Source organism: Heterocephalus glaber, unplaced genomic scaffold (genome assembly GCF_053883595.1).
Source record: "Heterocephalus glaber isolate CG9 unplaced genomic scaffold, H.glaber_assembly_v1.0 deba00001447, whole genome shotgun sequence".
NCBI lineage: Eukaryota > Metazoa > Chordata > Mammalia > Rodentia > Bathyergidae > Heterocephalus > Heterocephalus glaber.
The window spans coordinates 3,311,567-3,336,823 of NW_028258299.1; the positions used below are offsets into that span (position 1 = coordinate 3,311,567).

The following is a 25,257-nucleotide window of genomic DNA, read 5'->3' on the forward strand; positions in this document are numbered from 1 at the left end:
AGCCACCCAAGCCAGAGCAGGCCGCTGGGGAGGGGCCTGGGAGGCATAGCTGAGAAGTCCACTGCAGTCACCACCACCATCACCCATGACACCAGGGTTCCCTGGTCTCACTCTGTGCCCCTAAAAAAAAAAACCCAAAGAGCCAGGTCCCTGGATCCCCGAGGTGTCCCCTGAAGGTGCTAAATCCTTGTATTCTCCCCACTCAAGTTCAGGTACAAACCAGAAGCCGGGAACCAGGTGTGGTGGCGGACATCTCTAATCCCAGCCCTCGGGAGGCTGAGGCAGGAGGATTGTTGCAGGTTCAAGGCCAGTGTGGGCTACACAATGAGTTCAAGGCCAGCATGAACTGCACAGTGAGACCTTGGCTCAACAACAAAAGAAGTGCAAACCAGCAGCCAGCAGCACGGGAAAGGCCTCGGCAACATGCCCTGGCATCCTGCAGGACCCATCCTGCCCACAGCCCCTCTCCCTTCCCGACACCCTGCCCTGCTGGGAGTGCACTCATTCCTGCTCACCCCAGAGGCCGTTTCTCTCATGTCCTGCAGGTCCTGGCCCCCAGAGAGGCTGCCCTCCTGGGCCTGTGAGGCTCAGCACAGCTGTAGTCACCTCCGTGTGACAGATGTAAGCGCTGAGAGGCACAGCCTCCCCGCCCTGGCTCCGCAGGGGGCCCGCAGGGCACACGCTGGCTGCAGGCCAGGGCACTGGGGGCAGCTGCAGGAGGCAGAGCAGCCATGTGCAGGGTGGCACCTGCAGAGCCACCGAGGGGACACAGGCCTCGACCAGTGCCCACATCACTGCCCGGTCTGGAGACAGGCAGGTCTGGGCCCACGCTCAGCCACTGTCCACGCAGCGGGACCCTCTGCTGTCTCAATTACACCGTCAGAAAGGGAGAGAGGGAAGGAGGGAGCAGAAAAGAAAGCTAACAGGGAAGGGAAGGAAGTAGTGGCAGGGAACGAGAGCGACACTTTCCTAAACTTTGTCCCGAGACATCCAGCATCTAAGACCGTCCTCAGAAGAACAGTGCCCACGCCTAAGCCAGGCTTTGTGACCTGGGCCTGCTGCCCCTCAAGGCTCCTGCAGGGCCCCACACACCCCAGCCCACCCAAGCCCGGCCCTGGCTCCAGGCCCCACCTCCCTGAAGATGATCCTGGGTGGCTGCTGAGAGAGCTGCCTGGTCGGCTTCACCATGGTTTTCCACGTCCTCCCAAAGAAGTGTCGGTAGGTGACGTCGAAGAGAGACACTCGCAGGTGGCACTCGACCTCCGACAGCACCTCCAGCGCCCCCTAGGAGACAGCAGGGAAGAGCCCTGAAGCGTGTGGAGTCATGAGCCAGCCCGGGTCCCTGACAAGCCACCCGGGCACTGGGACATGGGCATCCATCCCACGTATGCAGCCATCAGCAGCTGAATCTCCGCTGGCCTTGTTGAGGTTACGGGTCTCGGTGCTCAGCCCTGCCCTGGCAATCAGACAACTGAAGTCCTCTGGAACAGACACAGGCTTAACGCGTCCAGAGCCAAGAAGACACAAGGATCCAGGGCGGTGGCGTCAGATGTGCCTGCCAGGATGAGGGCTCACGGGTCTGGTGGCCACTCTGACACCAGGCGGAGGCAAGAGGTGAGAGAAGAAATCCAGGTAAGATCACAAGAGACCCTGGATCAAACCACACCTAAAGCTCTCTCCGTGAGTTAACCACGTGTAGCATCAGGAGGCACTTTAGGGTTTTGTTTTCTTTTGTTATCATTTGCACCAAAATGAGTCCTTCCTGATATAACCAGAAACTCTAAGTCATCAACTCGCCCGGATTATTTTGAGGTTGCATTAGCAAAGGAAAAGCAGATCTTGGAGGGCTGAGAAGTCATGGCTAAAAGTACAGGACAAAGCAATTTTCTCCCACAGCTTCGCTATTCACTATTTACAGCAAGTTTCCAGCTTAGCCTCCAGTGTTTTTGTCGCTGGTTATGTCCAGCAATGGCACAGGTATCACCTGCAGTGGAGACCGCTCTTCTTCTGTCCTCATTTAACAAACACTCCCAGAACGCCCATTCTGTGCGAGGCACTGGGGATGGAGAGGGATGGAGCGAGACTCTCTACCCTTGCGGGGCGCACATGAAGAACGACCAGGAAAAGGGAAGAGACAGGTCGGGCAGGTGCTGTCAGAGGACAAAATCTGAGGGCACAAGGCCCAGGGAACATGGGCGAGGGAACAGGTGGAAAGGAGCAGAATCCAAGGCCGGGGGTCGGGGGGGGTGCAGGTCTGGAGGGACCACGAGAAGTGTACCATTCCTAGCTGTGGGAACTGCATTTCCCAGTTTTCCGTACCATCAATGCTCTGGCATTGGGGCCTCCTGGAGAGGAGAAACAGTAAATGACCTGCCCATAACAACATTGTGTGTGTATGTGTTACTGAGGCCTGAATCCGAGGCCTCTGGACTGAGCTACCCCCTACCTTTGGAAAGATCTTACTAAGCTGCTCAGGCTGGGTTTACAGTCCTCCTGCCTTGGCCTCCCCAAGTGCTGGGATTACAGGTGCGTGTCAATAGCCTGGCTTTTACACGTTGCCTGTCTGCAGCCCCAATGAGCATGTGAGCTGTAACTTGGTCCTGGAATGCTGTCCCCTGCTCCATCCGGAGGCCCGGGCCAGGCCTCCCAGCCAGGTCCTGCGATCCTCCACCTCCTCACTGCTTGGCCATCTGTCACCTCCCCTCTCCCTCTCCCTCCACCCCTCACCTCCCTCTTGCAAGGTCACCCCAGGCAGGGCAGCCTCAGGTGGGACCCAGTAATGGGGGCTTGCACTTCATCCCAGAACGCCAGATCCTCCCTACCCCTCTGCCTCTGTGTGGCCCTGAACCCACGCCCATGTGGGTGAGTTTCCAGGTCTGTCTTCTCACCTGGCTGAGGGCTCCATGAGGACAGGACCTGGAGCACAGTCCCAGTGTCTCCCAGTTCCAAACAAAACAGGTGCCTAATAAACACCCAACTGAACGGAAAGTCGCCCCAAGAAGGAATATCAGTGTCCATGAAAAGCTTAAACCAAAAAACTAGGTGGGACGGGAGAAGAAACACATTAAAATATTCAATGAAGTACCTGAGCTCCAAAGGAGCCCAGGACATCCTTGGCCCAGCCCCACTCACAGAAATCTGTTGGCATCAAAGCCTTCAACACTCAGAGCACCTAAAACTGCAGGAACTCGTACAACGATCTAAGTTCGATTTTCTTTCCTAACATCTACTTCCAACTGCCTTAAGTGCTGTGTTTTGACTGTGGAGTCTACTTTGCATTTCTCCATGAACTCCAATAATCCACCATCCTTTAAATATATGCTGATGTGCTGTCCTAACACCTCAAAGATTTCTACGTTCCTATTGTTGAGCGGTAGATAACCAGCTTGGACCAGAGTTACTATGCCCTCAAGAACTAAGTTAGGAAGCATTCCTCCCTGTTCCCCAGGAGTTTTCTAGATAATTATTTCTTCAATATTTGATGAAATTCAACATCACATCTTTAATGTCTGTCAGATATGTGATGATGCTTCTTTATCCGTTCATAGTATTGGAAATCTATAGGGACCAGGGAGGGAGACGTTGCCAGAACCTCTACTTTGGGTTCTGGCCTCCTGTGAGCCACCACAGCACAAGGCGAATTAAAGGTCAGGAAACTAGACTTAGAGAGAAGTTGGGTATTGGGTCCTCAACAGTGCTGCTCTAGGCAGGAAAGACAAAGGCCCCCAAGCACCTCCAGTATTTATTGAATACAGTCATGGGAGGGAATAGGGAGCAGGGTGTGCTTTGAAGGCATCCAGTGAAACACTGCTGAACACCTGGCATGATAGCGCCAGGCAGGGCTGTCAGGGAGTCGGCACTGCTTATTTTGCTTGATCGAACAAACTGGTACTGAGACTGGGTGCAAGTAGCGAGCAACCCCTCGGGTCACTGAGAAGCCATAATTCAGGGGAAAGGATTTTAATTGGGGTCACACTGACCTCAGCTGCACATAACTCAGCAGAGCCCTGCCACTTCACAGGCCAGGACTTAGGCCTCAGGGAGAGCCATTAGCAAAGGAGCAATGCTAGCCCAACTCTGCTGCCTGACAGCCCATTTGAGTCATGCAGGGCTCTGGTGTGACCCGATATAAAACAGTGTGGCCGAATTAAGGGACGCAAGAAGCGTGTGCCACTCATAGCACGCTAGCACTCGGCAGGGACGTCTGCTACAGAAATCTGCCCTTTTTTCCTCTTAACCAGTCTTGCTAGAGGGTTATCAATATTATTGATCATTCCAAAGAACCAACTTCTAATTCCTTTGCTAAAATTCTCTATTAATGATTTCTGCTCAAATACTTATCATTTTGTTTTCTATTTAATTTGTTCTTTTATCTAAGTTCTTGAGGAATCACTGATTTTACACTGCTCTTTTTTTCCCTCTCCCACCTCATACCAGAGATTGAACTCAGGACCTTGTGCTTGCAAGCCAGGCACAGTGCCACTGAGCTAAATCCCTGGCCCTTCCTTTCTTCTTTTCTAACATAGTTATATAAAGCTATACATTTCCGCCAAGGGGTTACCATTATCTATATCGCATGATTTTTTATATTTCCTTCCATTACTCAGTTCAAAGTATTTTTAAATTTCTCTATAAATTCTTCTTGGACCAAAGGGTTTTTTGGCAGTGGGTCAATTTCCTACTATTTTCTAAGTCTGTTTGCTGATCTTACTGCTGACTTCTAGTTTAACACTACAGTATCAGCGAACATTCTCTCTCTAATTTCACCCCTTTTGAATGGTGACACATCTCTGTAGCCCAGCACATGCCTCTCCGATTGAGTGCCTGCTGCACACGCCTCTCCGATTGAGTGCCTCCTGCACACTTCAGAAGAAGGTGCACCTGTGTTCACTGGGGGCGATATTTAAGAGATCTGAACGTGGTTGACAATGCTGGTCACATCTTTCAAATTTTTTATCTGTATGTTCTACTGATTAGTGTGGGAGAGGAGGGGTCTGAAGCCATGACTGTGAATCTAACATGCAGGTCCCTTCACCTCTACCCAGTTCTGCTCCAGGCTTCGGCAGCCCTGCACAGAGCTGATTTAGAGCCCTGCCTGCCCTGCTCGGGAACTGCACTCACAGGGCTGGCCTGGGCTGGCATCTGGGACCTGAGATCTCAGAGGGTTCCCTCTGCTAACTGCGCCCAAGCTGCCCAGACACTGGTTTATGCCAAAGGCCTGCTTTGCTTCTGGGAGTCTGGCATGTGGGTACGTGCTAGGTAACATCCCAACTCCACTGAGGCTTCATCTGCACCCTGCGTGCTGCCCCAGGGTAAGGACCCCTGGAGTGTGCACCTGCTCCCCTTGCTGATCCCCTTCTATGTCTACTCCTGTGATGAGTCTCAGCCCTGAGTCCTCTTAGAGGCTCCTGCAGGCTGGGGGGCGGGCAACTCAGGTACACAGGTACAGGGACCACAGCATGTTCCTGCTGAACGTGAGCTGATGAAATGCTCCCTATGGGCACGCGGTACTGATCACTGATAGAGTACCCGCCTAACATGGCCAAGCCTCTGTTCCCTCCCCACCCTACCCCCAAATGAATATATCAAAAGAAAAGAAATGCCCCTTCATCTCTAGTCCTACTCTTCACCTTGAAATCTACTTTGTCAGATACTGGCATAGTCACAAGATCTTTACACTTCATACTCACATGGTTTTTCTTCCATTTCTTTTTTTTTTCCAGATTCTTCTCATATCAAACAAAGAATTACACAAAATGAGCAAAAAGCAGTGGCAAAGTTTATTTGAAAAAGTAAAAGTGACAAACTGGCTCTGCAGAACAAGCTTGGGCCGAGTAAAGAGGAAAAAGCAGGATGAAAGACACCTGGAGAAAGCAAGGCAGTCTATCGTGAAGAAAGCCACAACACTTTCTTTCATTTCTTACTTCCAATTTGTTTATATCCTTTTGTTTAAACATACTTTTTATAAATACCATATAACATGCTCTTAAATGGTAAGTTGTAACAATTTGAATCAGAAATTCCACTTGTAGAAATTCTACAGATATTTTTAAAAAGCTGTAACTGAGGTTTTATTCATTGAAGGAGTGTTTATAACAGAAAATGGCTTGAAAAGTCTAAAGTTCCTCAGTAAGGATACTGTGATTTGGATGAAAAACATCCCCCAAAAGCCTCCTGTGCTCAGCGGTGGGGCTCTAAGAAGGTGATCAGATCATAGGTGTGCTAACTCCCAGATGGTTTAATCCATGGATGAGTTCATAGCTGAATATGCTGTTAGGAGGTAGAGCCTGGCGGGAGGAAGTAGGTCCTTGGGAGTATGGCCTGAAAGGGTTTACTCTCAACCCCGCCCCTTCCTCTCTGGCTCTTTTCCTGCTTACTCTCCTCCTGGTGCCATGAGGTGAGCAGCTCTCCTCCACCACACCCTTCTGCCACGTTTCCACCCTGACACAGGCCTGAATGATGGAACTACCTGACCATGGACTGAAACCTCTGAAACCATGAGCCAAAATAAACCTTTCCTTCTTTAAGTTGTTTTTCTCCAGTATTTTGTCACAGTGATGGGAAGCTGACTAACTCAAAGGGCCTAGCTAAATATGTGGTGGTTCATCCATATCAAGAAAGAATAGGAAATCTCTTCCTGTAATAACACCAACAACCTATAAAACACACTGTTAAGAATATCTTTTTTTAAAGCAGAGCATAAAAAAATATAGTAAGCTTTCATTTATTTTTTAAAAAGGAAAACACATATTAAGAGATATTCATTTGTTGTGTTTGCTTAGAATGTCCGGAATGTTGCACAAAAACATGTGACATTGGCTGAATCTACAGTGGGCACTGGGTCCCTTGGGGACACAATGGATGATCCACTTTCCCTGTGCGTCCCTGTGAATTCTGACCTGTGTGAATTACCTTCTGAGAGCTAAAATACAATGGGAAAGGGAGCCAAGGGCCAGTGGATCCATGTCCCCTGGGCAGCTGACTGCGCTCTTGGAAGCTGCTCCTCTCCTGTGAACAGACAGCGCTGGTGCCTCCTCCCCAGGCCTGCAGTGAAGCCACACAACAAAGTGCAAAGAAGTAAAGCTGTGACAGCTTCCCGGTGCCCACCGCAATGGCAAACGCCAGCTGGGCCAGTCTGGGGAAGGCTGGTGGAGCTGTTAGTGATTGGTCACAGTGGACTAAATAGGCCCGGCACTCCTACAACTTCCCATGTATGTGAACAGCCCCGCCAGGCTACAGGAGAGGGCAGTCTTGCCAAGCCAGGCCCATAGGAAACGTGCTCACACTGATCCATGCATCCCATCTGCCACTGGCTGTCCAAGGACATCCAACCACAAGCACATCCTGCAGGGGCAGCGAGAAGCAGACTCATCCAGCAGCTGAAGGGCACAGACAGACGTGGGCACAGGCCCGAGTGTAGGAGGCTGTGGGACCCCAAGCCATAGGCAGAACTGCTGGATAGACAGAGCTTTCCCCTCACATCTCTACCTTCCGGCTGAAAGCAGGCCGTGCCCAGAGGTGTACAGGGCCGCCTCTTGCAAGTCATCTGGCTCAGACATAACCCTGGAAATCAGGGTACCTGGGTTTGCACAGTGCTCCACTGTGGGTGGAAGAAATTCTTACCCGGGGTCAGAAGTGCTGACCCAGCTGCTGAGTCCTGATCCTCCCCGCTGATGGGCCACTTTGCCTCCAGACACTGCCAAGCCCAAGCAATGGGTGTGGCAGTGAGCCTCAGTAGATAAGTGAAAATCAATGGTAACTGTAAACCTCATCTCGTCTGAGAGCAGCTGACAATGAATAGCAAATCTCATTACCTGCTTAATTAGCGGCCCATCGAGCCACTTCAGGACACACTGAAAGGCCATGGATTCCTTCAAAAGCTGCCGGGCTCTCTGCGGATGTGGAGGGACAAGTACATTTTGGGCAAAGATCCTGTTCCAGTCGCTCATTCTGTTCACCTGGCCCTCACCTGAGCCTCTGGGTCACCTGCACCAAAGGAAGAAAAAAGACATCAGGACCACAGTCCTCAAAGGTCCCCAGCTCCCAAACCCACTCTGCAGCCACACCCACCAAACCCCAGCACAGCAGCCCACACGGCTGACCACACCCGTGCCACCTCCCCTGCAAAATGTGCCCACCTCGCTCCAGGCACCCCAACCCCCTTTCATGGGCCAGTCAGAGCCCTACACTGGCTTCATGACTAGCTTAGGGATGGGCACTGTCTTAGTTACTTTTCTTGTTGCTGAGACAAAATATCCGACACCCAAACTTGAGGGAGGAAAGCTTTATTCCGCTCACAGTTTGTAGAGGTTTCAGTCCATGGTCAGCAGCTCCAAGGGAGGGTGGCATGGCACAGGCCATCGCAGAGGAGAGAAAGTCCATAGCAAAGCAGGACAGGCAGAAAAAAGGAAGCACCAAGCAGCAAGCTACAAGTGACCCTCTTTCTGTCCCCTATATTTTACCCAGGCTACCTGCCCTTACTCCTAGCATCACACTGTGACTCAATCCCAGCATCACACACCTAGATCCAGCCACCTCCGAAACACCCCACCTGGGACCACATGGGGCTCTGGGGAGACCTCTAGACACAGCCCCAACAGCCACCACACAAGGACGCCGAGGGGAATGGCAGCTTAAGCCCAGCCCTAGTGCAAGGCTGACTTGGTGGGGTCCAGGTAGTGCGGCCCAGTCAGCACCAGGGAAACACAAATCTCAGACCTCCGCTGGTTCTGTTCAGAGAGGGAAATACTGCCCTTGGAGAGACTCTGTCAGTCTGAAGTTGCCGAGGGCCACCATGCAAGTAGCTATTGGAGGTACACATCAAAAAGAGGAGGAACAAAAGCAGGAGCCAGAGCCAGCGGGTCCAGAGGTCACCCTAAAGCAGCCACCCAGGATGGGCCCCAAGAGGCCGGCACTAGCTCCCTACAGAGCGGCTGGGGCTGGCATCCTCACCAAGTTCGCCACCACCCCACAGTTGAAGACACCAGCTAGGGAACATCCTGGATCACACCAAGAAGATATCAACTCGTAACACCTGGGCCACTCGGTGTGACAGCAGCAGAAACACACAGAAAGCACGGTTGCGCCAAACTCAAGGGCCCTGGCCACCGAGAGGGCTGCGTGACAGGGCTGCCAGTGAACCCAACACCACTTTATTAAAAGTGACTGAGATGTGGCCACAGTCCCTCAGACCTGGGTCTGGGCAGACACTTTCTCAAACATGGGTGAAGACAGCCTGTCATGTCAAGGAAGACAAGCCAGCAAAGATGGAGTTTTCAAGCGGAGACAGGAACTGGGGACACTCAGTCTCCACCTCGGCCTGACAGCTTCCGACTTCAGGGCTTTTCAGATGAGACAGTGGCGGTGTCAGAACAAATGAGATCTTCAGAACCTGTGTCTCGTCGCCTGGGTGTCCAGAAGGAAGGGCTGTGTGTGACAGTGAGCCAGGATGCTCCCGGGGAGCGGTGTGCAATGGCACAAATGCAGGACCAGCAGCCACAGTGGAGAAAGTCTTTCAGGAACCACTGCTACAGCCCCAGAGACCCCCGGCCTGCCAGGGACACCCTTACTGGGAGACGATGGGCAGCAGCCTTCCAAGCTTCATCCAGAACAGCGCATCACCCACAGAAGCGCACGGAACCCAGCCGTCTCTCAAAATCTAGCAAAAATGTAAATCCGCCCCTCCTCTTGCCAATTTTTTATTTTGGAAAACACAGCTTTCAATTTTTAGAAAGTTTTTTATGCTGATATGTAACTAGTTTGTTGTTATTTTTAAACAAAGTTGGGTTTTTAACATTTCCCAGTTTTGATTTCTCATACAGTAAGTATCAGCGGCTATAACTCACATAATTAAAATTTCTTATGGATGGGGGTACACATCCACGCACGCATGTACTCCTTCATTTGCACCGGCCACAGCAGTTCTGGCGTACACCAGCGGCGCTGTCCATTCTGTTGAGATGCTACAGGCCTGTCAGTTGTCAGCCACAACCGCTGCAGCCCAGGTTTTAAGCCCTGCTGCCATTCCACCACTCTGAGGGCAGAGGAGGTGAGCCAATCCCAGTGCCCAGGAGGAGGCTCCCCGCTGCCATTTCACAGCTCCCAGGGAAGAGGAGGTGAGCTGCGTGGGTGCCAGCAGCATATCCCCCCGCCATGGAAATGAAAAGACACATAAACAAACCTCAAAAACAGACTTCCAGATCACCTACAGCAACCCCAAAGGGAAACAAGATGGAACAATCTGATACTCAACCACCTGGACTCCCTGAACTGGCAACAAAAAGTGGATCTGGAAAAAATGAAATCAGAAATAATTTCTCAGATAATAGCAAAGATTGTGCCCATAGTGCAAGACATGATTAATAAATCTAGAGAGGACACAGATAAAAAAATAGAAGATCTGAGGAACATGATGGAATCCCAACATAGGAAACAAATGGAATCCATAAAACAGATTTCCAGGAGATTAAAAACTCCATTGAAAGTCTACGCAGCAGAATGAACCAATGTGAGGACAGAATTTCAGATATAGAAGATAAGATTGCAATTAGTGAGGAGGAAAAGAAAAATTGCTTTAAAGTTGTAAGGGGCCATGAGAAGCAATCCAGCAGCTGCTAGAGGATGCAAAGAATAACATAAGACAGATTGGAGTCAATGAAGAAACAGGAGAAACTGCAAATGACATAAAAAAATCTCTTCACAGAAGTGATGGCAGAAAACTTCCAAAGCAGGGGAAAAGAGCTTGACATACATATAAGTGAGGCATATAGGACTCCAACTAGCCTTGATCAAAAAAAATCTACATAGGCATATAATACTTAGGATTCCAGACACCCAACAGAAGAACAAAGTTCTACAAACAGTGAGAGAAAAGAAACAAATCACATACAAAGGAAACCTCATCAGAATCACAGCAGACTTCTCTGCAAACCCTCAAGGCAAGAAGAACTTGGAGTGATGTATTTCAAGCCCTAAAGGAAAACAGCCTCCAACCCAGATTGATGTAACCTGCAAAACTATCTTTCAAAACTGATGGAGAAATAAGATACTTTCATGATAAAGAGAACCTTAGGAACTTCATGAATACCAAACCAACACTCCAAAAAATTTTAGACACTATCCTAGAAAAAGACAATGAGGATCACAACCCCAGGAAGCCCAGCAGAATGAATCCATTGGGCGTGACAAATTAAACACAAAGGGGGAGAATCCAACAAAAAGAACATGTCATGACAAGGCTTTTAAAACTTTTGACTTCATCTCCCTAATGAGTGTATAATTCAATCTTGCTATTGTACTGATTAGTGTTGCACACCTTTCCTTGTGCTGTACTGGCTATTTATCATCTTCTTATGTCTACTTTTTAATTGGGTTGTCTATTAATGAGCTGTAAGAGTTCTTTATATATTCTGGTCATCGGTCATATGTATTGTAAATATGGTCTGTTTAAGGACTATTTTTCATTTTACAATGTCATTCAAAGTTCTAAATTTTGATGGAATCTCATTTGTCAGTTTTCTTTTATACATCATGTTTTTTGTATCCTAGGAAGTTCTTGCCTTCCCTAAATTCATAAACATTTTCCCTTATAATTTCTTCTTAAAGTTTCATAGTTTTAGTCTTTCATATTTAGGTTCACAGATCCTTTCAAGTTATTTTTATCTATGGAAATACAGGATTGAGGTTACTTTTTTAATTACGGATACCAGGTGTTCTAGTGTCATATGCTGAAAACACTATCTTTCCCTCGGCTCTTGAATTGAGTTTATATTCTATAAAATGTTAATGTTAAATAATCTTTCAAAACTCAGTGGACCATATATGTGTGGTTCTATTTCTAGATTCTCTGCTGTATTCCAATGATCTATATGTCTTTCCTTACACCAACACTGCCTTGATTACTGGAGCTTTAGAGGAAGTCTTAAAATTAGGAACTAAACATCTTCCAACACTGTTTTCTTTTTCTTTTTCTTTTTACTTTTCTAGGTCCTTTGTACGCCTACATAACTTTTAAATTTCAATATCCAATTCTTCATTTATAATAAGTATACATAGACCTGAATTTTTATATATACCCTGTGTTTTCTAATCCTGCTAAATTCAAATACAAGTTCTAAGGTCTCCTAGAGATTTCTTAGTATTTTCTCTGTAGATGATCATTTCATCTACATACATAGATTTTGCTTCTACCTTGCCAATCCTATCCTAATTGTGTCATTTTATTGCCAGACTATTTTGGTTTAGGCCTATGTTTCAAAGTTTAATGGACAGATGAAAAGTAGGCATATCTGCCCTTGTTCCCCACCTTAGGGAGAAAGCATTTTATTTTCTCCATTCATATAAGGCATTTTTGCTGGAAGTATGGAGTACATGTCTTTAATCTGTTGAGAAGGTTCTGTTCTACTTCTAGTCTCCTGATAGCTTTTACCATGAACAGCTGTAGAATTTAGTCCAATACTTTTTCTCCAACTAGTGACAGGATCATATGGCTTTTTCCTTTCCTCTGTTAAAATGACTTATGGGGGTAGATCTGCCAATGCTGAGCCAATACTGCCATCCCTATAATAAAACCACTTTCTACATCCTGCCAGATCTGACTTCTAATAGTTTGTTTTGTTAAAAAAATTTCTATCTATGTTCATACTTTTTTCTTCTATTATCTTTATCCAGTTTTAGGATTAGCACAATGTTGATTTCCTAAAATGAGGGGAGAAGTGTTCCTTCTTTTTTCTGCTTTAATTGTTTTATATAATTGATCAGTTAAAATGTGTATGAGCCTGTTGTTGTCATATAGGTGGGTTTTCAAGCTAGGAATATACTTTCTTTAATAGGTGATATTCAAATTTTATATTTCCTCCAGAGTTAGTTTCATTAATTTGTTTTCCAAGGTACTTCTTACAAGTTGTCAAATTTATTTCAAAACAGCTTTTTGTAATGTGCTTTCTATATCCTTTTAAATTCTGTAAAATCTGTGGTAATGTCTCCTAGATCTTGATATTGTAATTTTAAAAATGTATAATTGATATTGTGTAATAGGAAGAAAAGGTCTGAAGGAGCAGGGAAAGTGGGAGGGGTATGGGAAAGGAAAGAAGGGAAAAGAAAAAATATGAGAAAAGAAAAAAAAATGGAAACAAAGGCTTTGCAAATAGGAAAGGGTGGAAGGGGTGAAGGGAGGGCAGGGGAAGGGGAAAAAAATAAGAACCAAGATGCATCACGTACAGGTACAAGATCCCAGTGATGTATGTTACTGTATTTTATACCGAAAATGTACCAATAAACTTAATGAGGAAAAAATAAATAAATAAATAAAACTTCTTGGGGCCTTCAGTAATTTTTTAAAAAATAAAGGGGCCTGAGATTCCAAGTTTGAGGGGGTAGGGGAGTGAGGTATGTGGAGCAGACAGGACATGCAACCCAGCCGGAGGTGCCCCGAGACCTCCAGGGGCCTCGGCCCAAGTTCTGCCTCCCCACAAAGGCACCCAGCGGGCCAGGTACACCCTCAGAGGGCGAGAGACCGCCCGTTGCCATGGGAACGTGGCTGACACACAGGCTGGTTGGGTTTTCGAATTCTTGTGGGCTGCGCCTCTCAACAACCTTCATCCTGTGGGAGGAGCCATGCCCAATTCCATGCTCAGGTTCAGAGGACGGGTGGCCCACAAGGAGCCACCAAAGGCAAACTCCTCCTGGGGACTCAGCCCAGCTGCTCCTCCTGCAATGCCTAGAGCAGCCCAGGCCTGGCCAACCTGAACCCCAGGGCTCCCTGGGCACTGGAGGCTAGGGAGAGGAAACCCAGGGAAACTCCCAGGATTGTTAGTCAGAACCCAGACCCCACGCTGGGGATGGCTGAGGGCAGGGAGTACTCCATACCCACTGCAGCAGAGCAACACCCGTCACCAAAGGTCCCCCTCCTCTGAGAGCTGAATAATGCCCTCCACAGGTATCCTCCTGGCCCTGCTACCTCTCAGGGCAAAAGGCACTCTGCGCTCGTGATAAACACAGGTCCTTGAGAAGGGGATCGTTCTAAGTCACAAGGGTCCTTATGAGACACAGGCAGGAGGGGACAGAAAGGAGGCTGGGTGACAACAGAAACAGCCTGGTGCTGGGATGCCGGGGGGGGGGGGGGGGGCCTCTGGAAACTAGAAAAGGAAGAGAATAGCCGCACCCCTAGAGCCTCTGAAGGGACCTGCCCTGCATACACAGGCTTAGAGTTAACCCAGAGACTGAATTTGAACTTCAGATCTCATTAACTGGAAAAGAATAAATCTGTGTTATTTCAAGGTACCATGTTTGTGGCACTTTGCTGACAGCACCACCAGGACACTCAGACAACTGTCCACAACCCACAAGCAAAAGCAGCCTGACCAACATGTGGCTAGGAGAGCCTCCCAGATGCCCCCCGTGGTCACATGGCCCCAATGCTGCTGCTGGTCACAGCACTGATGTCTCAGTGGTGGCTCCCTGCAGGAGGAACCCTGATCCTCCTGTATCCAGTGTGCCCCACTCACCAGCAGCACTCTGTAAGCAGCCATAGCTTCAAATGAAGTTTCAATCAAGGTGGCCCTTGTGCTTTGCTGGTTTTCCTTCCGGAAGCAATGCTTTCTCCCAGGTACCCTTCATGATGAAATGGAGACAGACACGCCCCTACTCACTTCCTGTCAGGCGGTGTCCCTGGACAGGAAAGCTGTCCCCACATGGGCCCACTCACCAGCCCCCTGACACAGGCCTCTCTCCTGTCCTGGTGACAGCAGGACACACTGCTGCCTCCGGCCAGTAGATGCTGCTGAAGAGCAGGCCTTGCCCTGCTCCTCAGCCCCAGCAGGCCCAGGCTGGGGAGGAAGGTGTCCCTCCTGAAAGGCCTGGCCCCCACTGGGAATCCCCCATCAGGGACAGACAGCTACAGTCTGAGGGAAGGGTGACACTGGGACACCTAGGGGTAGGGGCCTAGGCAGCCAGGGCCTCTTACCCCACCCCACCTCTTTAGAGTGAGAACGGGTCCCCACCTCCACCTGCTCCCCCACACAGGCACCGAAAGGGAAGTCACACATGTACTGGGCTGTGCTTCTAACGCTGTCCTGTGAGACTGTGAACTCCAGTGAGAACCTTCCACTGATTAAACAGGAATGCCCTGCAGAAAGGCAGGAGGATCGTGGGGGGGGGGGGGGGGCAAACATCAGAAAGGGACCCACACTTTAGGGAATCCAAAAACGGGCTCTCCAGGGAAAAAACAAAAGGCAACAGCTTCTATTAAGCCCCTATCATGAGCCAGGGGCTCCAAAACATTTCCATAGTTATCATTCCAACAACTGTAAGATAAATATCATCACTGTTCCATCCTACAGAGAAGGAGACCAAGTGAGTCTCAGGTTCACTAGACATAGGGTCAAGCAGCTAGTGGTGAAGCCTATAACTATGCCTCCCCTGTCCTGGTCCCATCCAAGAGACCAAGATAGGCCAAGGCAGACGGGAAGTGGAGAGGTGATCCTGGGTATATGGGGGAGGAGCCCAGGGATCAGCCCAGTCCTCTGTCCTCCCCAACTTCAGGAAAGACAGTGCCTCCCTGCCTGTTTCCAGTGTACAAAATGAGGGCTGCCAAGTTTCCTGGGGTCTATTAAACAAGTAATATTTAAAACAAGTAATAATTAAACGCAAGCACCTAACGTGGTCCAAACACAGAAAGACCATAAATGCCCCATCTCCAAGAACCTAAAACTCCGGATGGGAGAAAGGCCCCAGGGGCAAGGGTGAGCCTGACAGCAAGAGGCCCTGGGCCTGATCCCCTCGGGGGAAAGGGGAGGGGATCAGGCAGGCTGAAGAGGCCGGCTGGGTTTAAGCCACACGCGGGTTCCCAGTGGAAGGGAGGGCGGAAGGCAGGAGGGCAGCCGGCCCAGGGAAGCCTCTAGGCCAGAAGATGGGACTTCGGAGTGCCCCAGGCCTGGGAGTAGGTGAGGGCTGAGTACTGGCTGTGTGGCTGCTCCTGAGGGATATGCCCGAGGCCCAGACAGCACACAGCTGAGCACGCAAGGCGCAGCCATGGCCCACGAAGACGCACGGGTGAGTTGTGACCGGAACCCTCCCCGCTGCTGTCCTCCCCACCCGGCCGCCGGCGCGTGGGGCCCCCTGCCTTCGTGGACTTCCACGTGGGCCTCGCGCGGTGCAGGGCCAGACGCGGGAGAGCGGCAGCCACAGGCCGCCAGTCTGGGTCGGAGGGCGGGGACCCGCCCTGCTCGTACTGGGCGGCAGGAGCAGAGCCTGGGGGTGCGTGCAGGGCTGCGGGGGGGGGGGGCGGGTGGAGCGGGGAAGGATGAGCAAGAACGAGGCCAGGGCCTCGAGGCTGCCCGCCTAGGATCGGGGCAACAGCGGGTCGGGGGCAGCACAAATGGCGGGGGAGGGGCGAGCCTGAAGGGACCCACGACGCCCAACGCCCGGGGCCGCACCAACCCTGCAGGCCTGGGTGCACAGGCAGGGCCCAGCCAGACCCCCACCCCAGGGCGGTGAGGCCTGGCCGACTCTGCCGGACCCCGCGCCTCCAGCCTGCGGCGGCCTCCCCCGCGCACCAGCCCACTTGGTCCCGCCCGTCGCCGTCCACGTTACCTAGGAGACGGGCCCGCCGCCCAGTGCCACGGGCGACAAGGCCCACGCTTTCCAGAAAGTCCCCGCAGCACCGGGACTCAAGGGCTCAGTGGCCCGTGCCCAGCGGAGCCGCGGGCCTCGGAGCCCTCTTGGTCGAGGAGCGCGCCCGACCCACTGCCAACCGCGACAGGAGCCTGACAGGAGCCTCCGACGGCGGCGGCGCGGGCTCTCAGGCCGGGAAGCCACCCCGCGTCCCCGCTGTGTCTGGGCTGTGGAGCCAATCAGAGCTCAAGTCCAGGGTCTCCGCTCCGCGAGCATCAGCCAATTGGCGTGGCGGCGGGCCCGTCCCGATTTGCATGGACGCCGAACGCTCAGCCAATGGGAATGTGACTGGCGTGAATGATAGCCAATGAGAAGCTCCAAGAGGCGTGGCCTCAGGCGTCCCACGAGGTGAAGATGCTGCGGGTGGAACCTGCAGGAGCGGGCGGGATTCGGGGGCGCTAAAGTCGCAGGAGCCGGGCGGGAAGGAAGATCCGGAGCGGGGCACAGGATCAGGAGCTGGAGCCCCCAGGTGAGTGCAGGGGGAGACCCCGGTGGGCCGCGGGGCCCGAGGGCCTGCGCCCCGAGAGCGGCGGCGGGCGCCTTGGCCCCCCTCCGCCCGCTGCTCCCTGCCCCCTCTCACCGCCTCTCCAGGCTCCTCGCCTCCTCCCCCGTCTCCCTTCCCCCATCGCAACCTCCCGTGGCTTCCGGTCGTCCCGCCCGACCTCTCCGCTCGCATCCCCGACCCCCGCCCCAAACTTCACCCCCCAGGCTGCCCCTTCCGTCCCCAGCCTCGCCTCCCCTTCCCCGCACCCTTCCAGTCCCCTCTCGCGTCCTCCGCGCAGCCCCGGCGGAGCGCCCCCAGCTTCCGGCGCCGGTCTTCCGCACCTCTCTCCCGCCTGCTCCTCCGGGCACAGCTTCCGCCTCGTCGTCGGCCACTGTGTCCCCCCCCACACACACCCCGGTCCCTGGCCCCATCCTGTCACCCCTTCTGCCTCCAGCCAGGGCCCTGGCACGAAGCACTTCCCCACCTCCCTACCTGCTGCTGCTCCTGCGGGGTGCAGAGCCCGGGCTGCTGCACTGCTCCCTGCTGCAGTACCCGCGGGCGGCCGGGCGCACCTGCCCACCTGGCCGCCCCCCCATCAGGTGCATCCAGCTTGCTCCTCCTGGCATTTGCGGGGGGTGGGGGGCGTCCTGCAGGGGACCCTGGAGACCCCTGGGGTGCTCCAAGTGCAAAGCCCCTAGCACCCTTCCCTGCCTCCCTCCCTGACCACCCTCTCCCTCCCACCCCACCCCCCTTTCCTACTCAGGCTCACTTTGTGATTCAGCATTTTTGGGGTGGTAACTTTCTTTGCATCTGGGCAGGATAGGGACCTGTGGAAAGGCAGGTGGTTTGGACCATGGTGTTAGCAGGGTCACCTTCAAAACCGGGCCTGAGCTGCTTGTTTGGGAGAGGGGCCAGAGCTGGGACTCGGCAAGTGGGGGTTACCTTTTTCTCCCTTTCCTTTGCCTGCCTTGGTTGAACGGTATCCAAGGGAAGATGACATAAGTAATAGCTCTTGGGGAAATGGGCTATTAGCATTTATGGAAATTAATACATCCATATCCGAGGAGCAAGAACACCAAGTTCAGGCCACAGCTGTCCCCCTATCTGCCGCTTCAGGATTTTTTCCTTCCCTGCAACTTCTCCTCCCCCTCAAAATGCCAGCCCCCAACCCCACCCCCACGCCAAGAGCTCCCACTCTGCTCACGAAGCTGCATTCAGGCCTTGTGCTGCAGAGTTTGGGGACCTGCCTGTGGAGAGTCGCATCTCTCCACCTGATTCCCTCTTGGCAGACTCATCCTTCCACTGCAGAGCCCGGGCTCACATGCAGCGTCTGGGATCCTGGCCCTGCGCTTCCACAGTGTGGGGTCCTCAGGGTACAGTTGGCTCCCCAGGTCTGTCCAGCCCTGTCTGTCCATCTGGCCCCCTGGCAACCTCTCTGGGGTGCTGTCCAGGTCTCCACCGGCCTCAGCGGCACAGAGATGTTTGGGCTGCAGTGTGTCCCTGCCTGGAAAGCACCCTGAAGGTTTTCTACATGAAACCAAGATCCATCCTTTTCCTCTCTGTGCTCTGTGTGAGCCGCTCAGGACTGAGCTGGGCGGGATGGGGGGGGCGGATGGAAGGCCCTAAACCCCTTTTCATGTGTTTCTAGTGTTCAAATCTCCTAGGTGTCTGGATGCTGAGCCTGGGTGGGAGGAAGCTTGCCAGAGACCAGGTGCCCACAGGAGATGGGGTGAGGTGGGACTCGGGCCAGGAGTGCCCAGGTGCCCCCAAGGACAGAGGGCTCTGTGGGCTAGCAGCTCAAGGAGGCTTCATTCCTCTGGGCTGGCTTCTTCCTTTCTTTCCTTTCCTTTTTCAGTCATCTCCTAAACCCAAATGATTCTAGAGGAAATTCGTAGCATTGAGGTTTGATTTGGCAGTTTGGGGTTAGAGCATGGAGGGAGGGGCCCCTCCTGTTTGTTGGTGCCCAGGCATGGTACCTGGGGAAACACAGCCTGCTGTACTGTTAGGGTGCTGGGAACACATTTCCAGGTCCACAGACACTGGCTGGAGCAGCATGTGTTTGGACCTTGGCTAAATTCTGTGATCATCGTGTCACCAAAAGTCCCAGAGTCAAAGCGTTTTTCCAGAGTCCCTGAAAAAGGAAGCAGAACAGCGGAGAGCAGTGGGCAGAATTCAGAAAGGGCTGACTTTGGAGATATCCAGGCCCAGGGACCCCCCGCCCTCTCCATGCCCTCTCTCAGCAGCCAGAGGTCTCGCCCCCTAGAGCAGAAGACCCTAAAGCTGCAAGGGTCCTGACTACCCAGCAGCCAGCAGTCTGCCCCAGAGGAATAAATGGCAGAGGTTCCTCCAGGGCCACGCAGGGCAGTGAGGGGCTGGAGTGAGCCCAGGCTTCCCAATGACCTGGGCTCAGTTCACATCCTTGGCTGCCAAGCTGGAGGCAGCTGTGGCAGTATCACTGACATTCACAGAAGAAGCCACGTCCCTGGCTGTGCCCGAGCCACAGGAGGGCCTGTCGGGAGATTGGAAGGTGCCGCTAGCCACAGAATTTTCAGGGACCCCAGGCCCCTAGCGGAGGGGTATCATCCACAGCCATCAAGTAGGTGCCAGAGGTCCCCGGTGAGAGGAGGCGGCGGAGGGACTCCCCACACGGGAGCCACACTTCTGACCTTGCCTTGTGGCGGGGCCTTTTATATAGGCCTACACGGGGAAACTGAGGCACTTAGTAAGAATGAGATAGACCCCAGCCTGGCAGCTGGTAAGGGAACCTTCATTCTGGTCCTCCCCTGCCAAAACTCAGGTAAGTGCCCCTCTGCAGTGTAGATGAGCTCAGCGCCCTGTGGGTCGTGTGGCCCCTGGCCCAGCCCAAGTGCGTCTGGAAGGGACAGGCCCTTGATGGCCTGAGGCAGCCCTCTGCGTTCAGCCGGTGCAGCTGGTCGCATCCTGTCCTGTGGGCTGTCTCCAGGCTTGGCCCTGGCCTGGGCTCGCCGGGTGGCGGCGTGCGCCCCTGCGCAGGTGCCGGGCCCTCGTCTCCTTCACCACATCCTGGTCCCTCGAGCGAGCGAGTGCTCCCCGTTTCTCACTCTGCTGGGATGAGAGGCCCCGCCCTGCTCTGCTGAATGCTTAGCCCCAGAGACCTGGCGCTCTGCTGTGTGGGGTTGAGCGTGTCACCCTCCGCCTCTCGCGCCCGCCAGGCCACCCCGCTGTGCTCTTTCCAGCACATAGGCACTTACAGATGGGCTGTTTTGAGCTGTGCTGGTTGCAGATAAAGGAGGATTGGGAAAAGGAGAATGATCGAGAAAGGGTGAGGACGAGCTCCTCGTTTCTCACTCGCGGTACAGACCCAGTTAGACAGATTCTCCTCGCCATGCCCTTGCGGGGTGCTTGGAGCTCAGCAGCTGAAGTGTTGCTGTAACAACATACCCAAGGCGGGGCCATTTATAGAGAAGAGGAGTTTATTTGGTTCACCACTCCGGAGGCTGGGAGTCCAGAACGCCGCACTGGCATCTGGGAAGGACCTTCCTGCCGCGTCACAGCGTGGCATAAGGAGTCCCGTGACCAGACAGCACAAGCGTGTGTCACTTGATAAAACCAGGGACCCCAGCCTCATGACCGCACCGAATCCTGGTCACTTCCCAAAAACCCCTCCTCTGAAACCACCCACGTGGGCACTGGGGGATTCGGTTTCCAGCCCGTGAAACTGGGGACGCCTTCACACCATAGCACCACAGACATGGTTCTTCCCAGGTCCCTGCACCGGATTCAAGACAGGCCAGCGAGCCGCCTGCCGTGGAGGCGGTTTCCCCCGTGGGTGAGCCACTTCCTGGGCGCTGTGGGTCACAGGTCTTGTCACCAGCCACTCAGCTTCCCGAGCTGTTTCATGAGCCCACTTGGGGGTCCTGGGGAGGGGCCTGGGAAGACCCTGCTGACTGCTCGCAGGGTGAGAGCAGAGGGCATGGAGGGTCACCCCCGGTCTGGCCTCCCTGGCCTCTAGCCTTTGGGGCCACCGCCTGTGGGCACTGCTCTGCCTGCCTGTCTGACCCCAGGGCTCCCAGCATGGAAGGGACCGCTGCAGAGCTGCTTGCCCAGCCCTGCGCATACCCCTGCCGTCCCTACGCCTGTGTTTGCATCTTCCATCCCTCAGCAGCTTCCAGGTCCTGCAGGTGAACTTAGACCCTGATGTCCACAAAGAAGGAGCTAGGATTGTGCCGAGGAGCGCTGCCACCCTGGACTCAGTGGGCACAGGGGCTTTCAGAAGTTGTATCCTTCCTGCCCCTTCTAGATGCAGTAACAAGATGGTGGACAGGGAGATTCTGACGAAGCCATTCAGGAGAAATTAAATTTAAATCTGAGACAATGTTTAAAACCTGCAAACACCAAAGAGGAGGAGAGGTCTTTGAGACAGACATCTAAAGGGCCAGTGACAAGCAGAGGCCGCCCAGCTCCAGCCTCAGGACAGAGAGCCAGGAAAGGGTTGCGGTCACTGCAGAGAAAACCCGCTAAAGGGGCTCGGGTGGGGGTGTTTGGTGTAGTCCTGGAAGACAGATAGGGCTGGGACAGGCAGAGTGGGAAGGGACAAGGCCACAGAGAGGAGACTGGGAGCCCCCGACTCTCCCAGGAAAGAGGCAGAGCACAAGAGGGACTCCCGGACCAGAAGCACCTCGCTGGCCCTGCCCTGCTGGTTGTGTCCGTGGGCGCTGACAAGGTAGGGCTGAACGGTGCTTGGTGGGACCTGAGGGTGACTGCTAATCACCCCGGGTCACAGCCCTGGCTGTGGACCAGGCCACCTGGGAATTAGGGACAAAAGTGAGGAGGGTGGAAGACAGTGCCAGAGGAGAGGCTATGGGTGCCAGACTTGGGGGAGATGGAGGTCAAGACGGAAGGTGAGGATTATTGCAAGGCCCTGTAGGGCAGTGTCTGTGTTGGCGGGGAGTGAGGCAATGGCAGAATCCCCTGCAGATGGACCACTCTGCTTACTGCCTGGTATCGGCTCCTCACTCTATCAGAACTGAAGTTCAGTGTGGCTTTCCTGAGCATAGGTCCCTGAGCTGGGACACCAAGGACCCAAGCTCTTCGGAGCCCACATCCACTCTCAGCTGTCCGCATGGCTCCTGAGGAACTTGGCAGTGAAGAAAAAGGAAGAAAAGGTGCATGCCAGTAAGCTTGGCTACTCGGGAAGCTGAGGCAGGAGGATCACCAGCTCAAGGTTAGGCCAGCCTGGGCAATTTAACCACATGCCATCTCAAAATAAAATAAAAATATCAAGGACTGGGGATGTCCTGGGTTCAATCAGCAGTACTGCAGGAAGGGGGTACGGATTATGCTCAAGGGGGCAGGCCACAGAGGAAGACACCACTAGTTCCAAGCCCATCGGCGATGCCCTGTCCCGCCTGCCCTTTTGTAGATATTTCTGTGATCCACTGCTCTTCTGACTTTGGGGGCCTCCAGGGGCTCCGTATCATGACCACAGAGGGTTTGGGGGAGCCCAGAAGGGCCGGGTCACTGTACACTCCTCAGACCTGCAGGGCTGGGGTCCAGGACAGCCCCAGAGGGTCGCGCTGCAGCTAGAGGGGCCCCTGGGGCCAACTCCCTGCTCCTCCATAAAGCGGCAAGCAGGGAAACACTTTGGGTGCTTGAAAGCCTTGGTGAGAAGAGCTTCAGCCGGTTTTCTTAATGCTCAGAAATGCACAGAGCCCGTATCTGGCTGGTGACCCCCGAGCACCGTCAGCTTTGAATCTAAACCTGTATTAACCCTGCTCGTGTGTGGTGCTTAGCAAGAGGCCATGGTTAGCTTCTCAGCCCCTTGGAATGCGACGTGTGGGGGCTGCTGGTCCCCGAGGCTTCAAGGAGTCGGCCTTTGTCACTGTGCACCTGCCGGGCCCTGTCTGACACCTCTCCGCCAGTCCGCACCCTGGCTGAGCTCCATCTGTCTGGATGCGTCCTGTGGATCCCACTTCCCTGTCACCCAGCCCTGGTTCCTCTCAACCCCCTGGGGTTATTAACTTTCCCTGGCAATGAGTAGACACTATTTATAGCTACCCAGGATGAGGCATTCAGGTGTCATAGACAAAAGGCCCAGAGCCATCTTGTCCCCTTCGTCCTGCGAAGGACATGGGGAGCCTGGAGCCAGAGCTGCAGATCGTAACTCAGCTGCCCTCTCTGTGGGGAAACGGGTGTGAGCAGCTGCCCGAGGGAGACGGATGCCTCCTGTTCACATCCTGCTTGTTCAGAGGCAGCGGGGTGCTCAGGGGACATCGGAGCACTGCGCCAGGGCACCCGGGGATGCTGCTATGCTCTCTCCTCATCCTGAAAGATGGGTTTGGGAGAAGCCACTAGCAGCCCGCGTGCCAGCTTCGGTAGGGCGAGGATCCTGTCCCTGTGCTTTGCGTGTGGAGAGGCGGTCCGGGGAAAGATGCCTCTGCAGAAAGAATCGCAGTCGCCCCCGAGGACTGCCTCGGGGCCTGATGGTGCACCTGGCAGCCTGGGTGACACCTGGGACCGGCCACCTCTGCCCCTCGCTCAGCCTTGAGCCCAGGGGCTGGGGAATGTCACTCACTGCTCAGAGACCCTGGAATCAGAAGTGTAGATGAAGTCACTGCCCTCAGAGTCGGTGGCGGGGAGGGAGCACCAAGATCCTCCGTGGGCTACCAGAGGTGTCTGCAGCCAGGCTGGAAAGGTCTTGAGCCTTGAACATCTTTTTTTTTGGAGACTGGGTCTTACTGTGTAGCTCAGGCTGACCTAAAACTTGCAGGGATCCTCCTGTCTCAGCCTCCTTCGTGCTGGGATTACAGGATTGTGCCACCATGCCCAGCTTCCTGTGTGGCTGAGCTGAGTCATTTCCTGGCAGGTAGGGAGGGAGGCTGACTGGGTCCCCTCATGTTGGGGCCCCAATCCCTGCCCACACACCCTCAGGGACCCCTGAGCTGCCCTTCACACCACCGTCCCCAAACACGAACACACACACGCATAGCCCTGTGTGGCTGGGCGCCCACCTCCTGGCGCACTGACAGCCCAAGGGTTCTGGCAAAGCCCCCTGGTGCTGCTGGGAGGGTGCTGAGCAGAGGGTCCTCCCCGCCCTCCAGCAGCTGGTAACCATGGTAACATGGGGAGCTGTTGGCGTTCCCAGCCACCTGCTGGGCCATAGGAGTGCCGAGTCCTGACAAGCCCCAGGGTCCACTTGGGTGTTTGGGGACCAGTGGGGGCAGGCAGGGAGCCCTCGGCCTGGCACCCTACCCTCAGTCCCTGGAGGGAGCAGCAGTGCCTGTCCTCACACCCAGCGGCTCCCTGGTGTCCAACACAGACTCAAGTCCAGCCTACTGTGCTCTGAGACGTTGTGGCGTTGCGTCCTAGGCTGCTGCAGCCAGCAGCCTCAGGAGAGTCCCACTGGGCGCCTCCACTATGTGCTGCTTGCACCCCACGTCCTCCTAGGAAGAGGGGAACTGAGGCTAGGGAGGACCCCGTACCTGTTGGTGCAGCGGGGGTCACATCTGACTGAGCCCCTCAACAATGTCTGAACTGCACCCTCCACGCTGGCCATTTCCGCCCATGTCTGGCCTCTCCAGACCGAGGGGCCCGTGAGGATGGGCCGCACCTGTCCCCGCACACAGCTTCTTCTGCTGAGCCAGGACGAGGCAGCTGCCCCGACTCGGGGCAGTCAGAGAAGGGAACCTCCAAGCAGAAACCAGAGCTGCACGGGTCCTCCCCAGCACCCTCCCAAGGATTGCACACGCAGGCAGGCAGCCTGGGCTTGGGCCCTGGGGAGCCTGCATCTGTTGTGCGGGGTGGCCCAAGACCATATACAGAAGGCTCCATCCCCTTGGGCCAGGTGTACACTTGAGGGACCCAAGCTGATCTCACAGACCGGAAAGAGCCCAGATGCCTCAAACTAGGGTCCCGCCCTTCCAATGCTCCCCCACACCGAGTCTCTACCCATGCGTTGCATCCAGGGCTCCAGGCCACAGACAGGTATCTAGACAGGCTCTAGGTCACTCTGTGGCCCTGCCACTGCCCTCTCTGTCCACTTCGCCCCTGGAGCTGACTCATAATGTGCCTGTCCCCCCAGATGCACTTTGGACCATGCCCAGGCGAGACCATTCCTGCCCTGG

At 53.9% G+C, this 25,257-nt stretch overlaps 2 protein-coding genes across 15 annotated transcripts in view; one reads left to right on the forward strand and one right to left on the reverse strand.

The window, feature by feature from the left end:
• The window catches only part of Nphp4 (nephrocystin 4), a 101,499-nt gene extending 84,596 nt beyond the window's left edge, over positions 1–16,903 (reverse strand). For 4 of the 8 annotated variants that reach the window (XM_087214588.1, XM_021243428.2, XM_004863744.3 and 1 more), the window contains exons 1-3: positions 16,591–16,903; positions 7,815–7,986; positions 1,132–1,284 (exon numbers count right to left, since the gene is read on the reverse strand). Coding sequence is in view for 5 of the 8 variants with exons in the window: in XM_021243428.2 (XP_021099087.2) it covers positions 1,132–1,284; positions 7,815–7,949 (288 nt within the window). In the remaining 3 variants the exon portion in view is untranslated. Of the gene's footprint in view, positions 1–1,131; positions 1,285–7,814; positions 7,987–14,504; positions 14,900–16,590 lie in introns of those variants that run through there. The other 4 variants (XM_087214589.1, XM_013065202.3, XM_013065200.3 and 1 more) reach the window with 3 other exon arrangements.
• An 87-nt stretch (positions 16,904–16,990) lies between these two features.
• Kcnab2 (potassium voltage-gated channel subfamily A regulatory beta subunit 2) overlaps positions 16,991–25,257 on the forward strand; it is a 75,453-nt gene continuing 67,186 nt past the window's right edge. For 2 of the 7 annotated variants that reach the window (XM_087214594.1, XM_087214593.1), the window contains exon 1: positions 16,992–17,140. The gene's annotated coding sequence lies outside the window, so the exon portion shown is untranslated. Of the gene's footprint in view, positions 17,141–25,257 lie in introns of all 7 variants that reach the window. The other 5 variants (XM_013065148.3, XM_013065150.3, XM_021243435.2 and 2 more) reach the window with 3 other exon arrangements.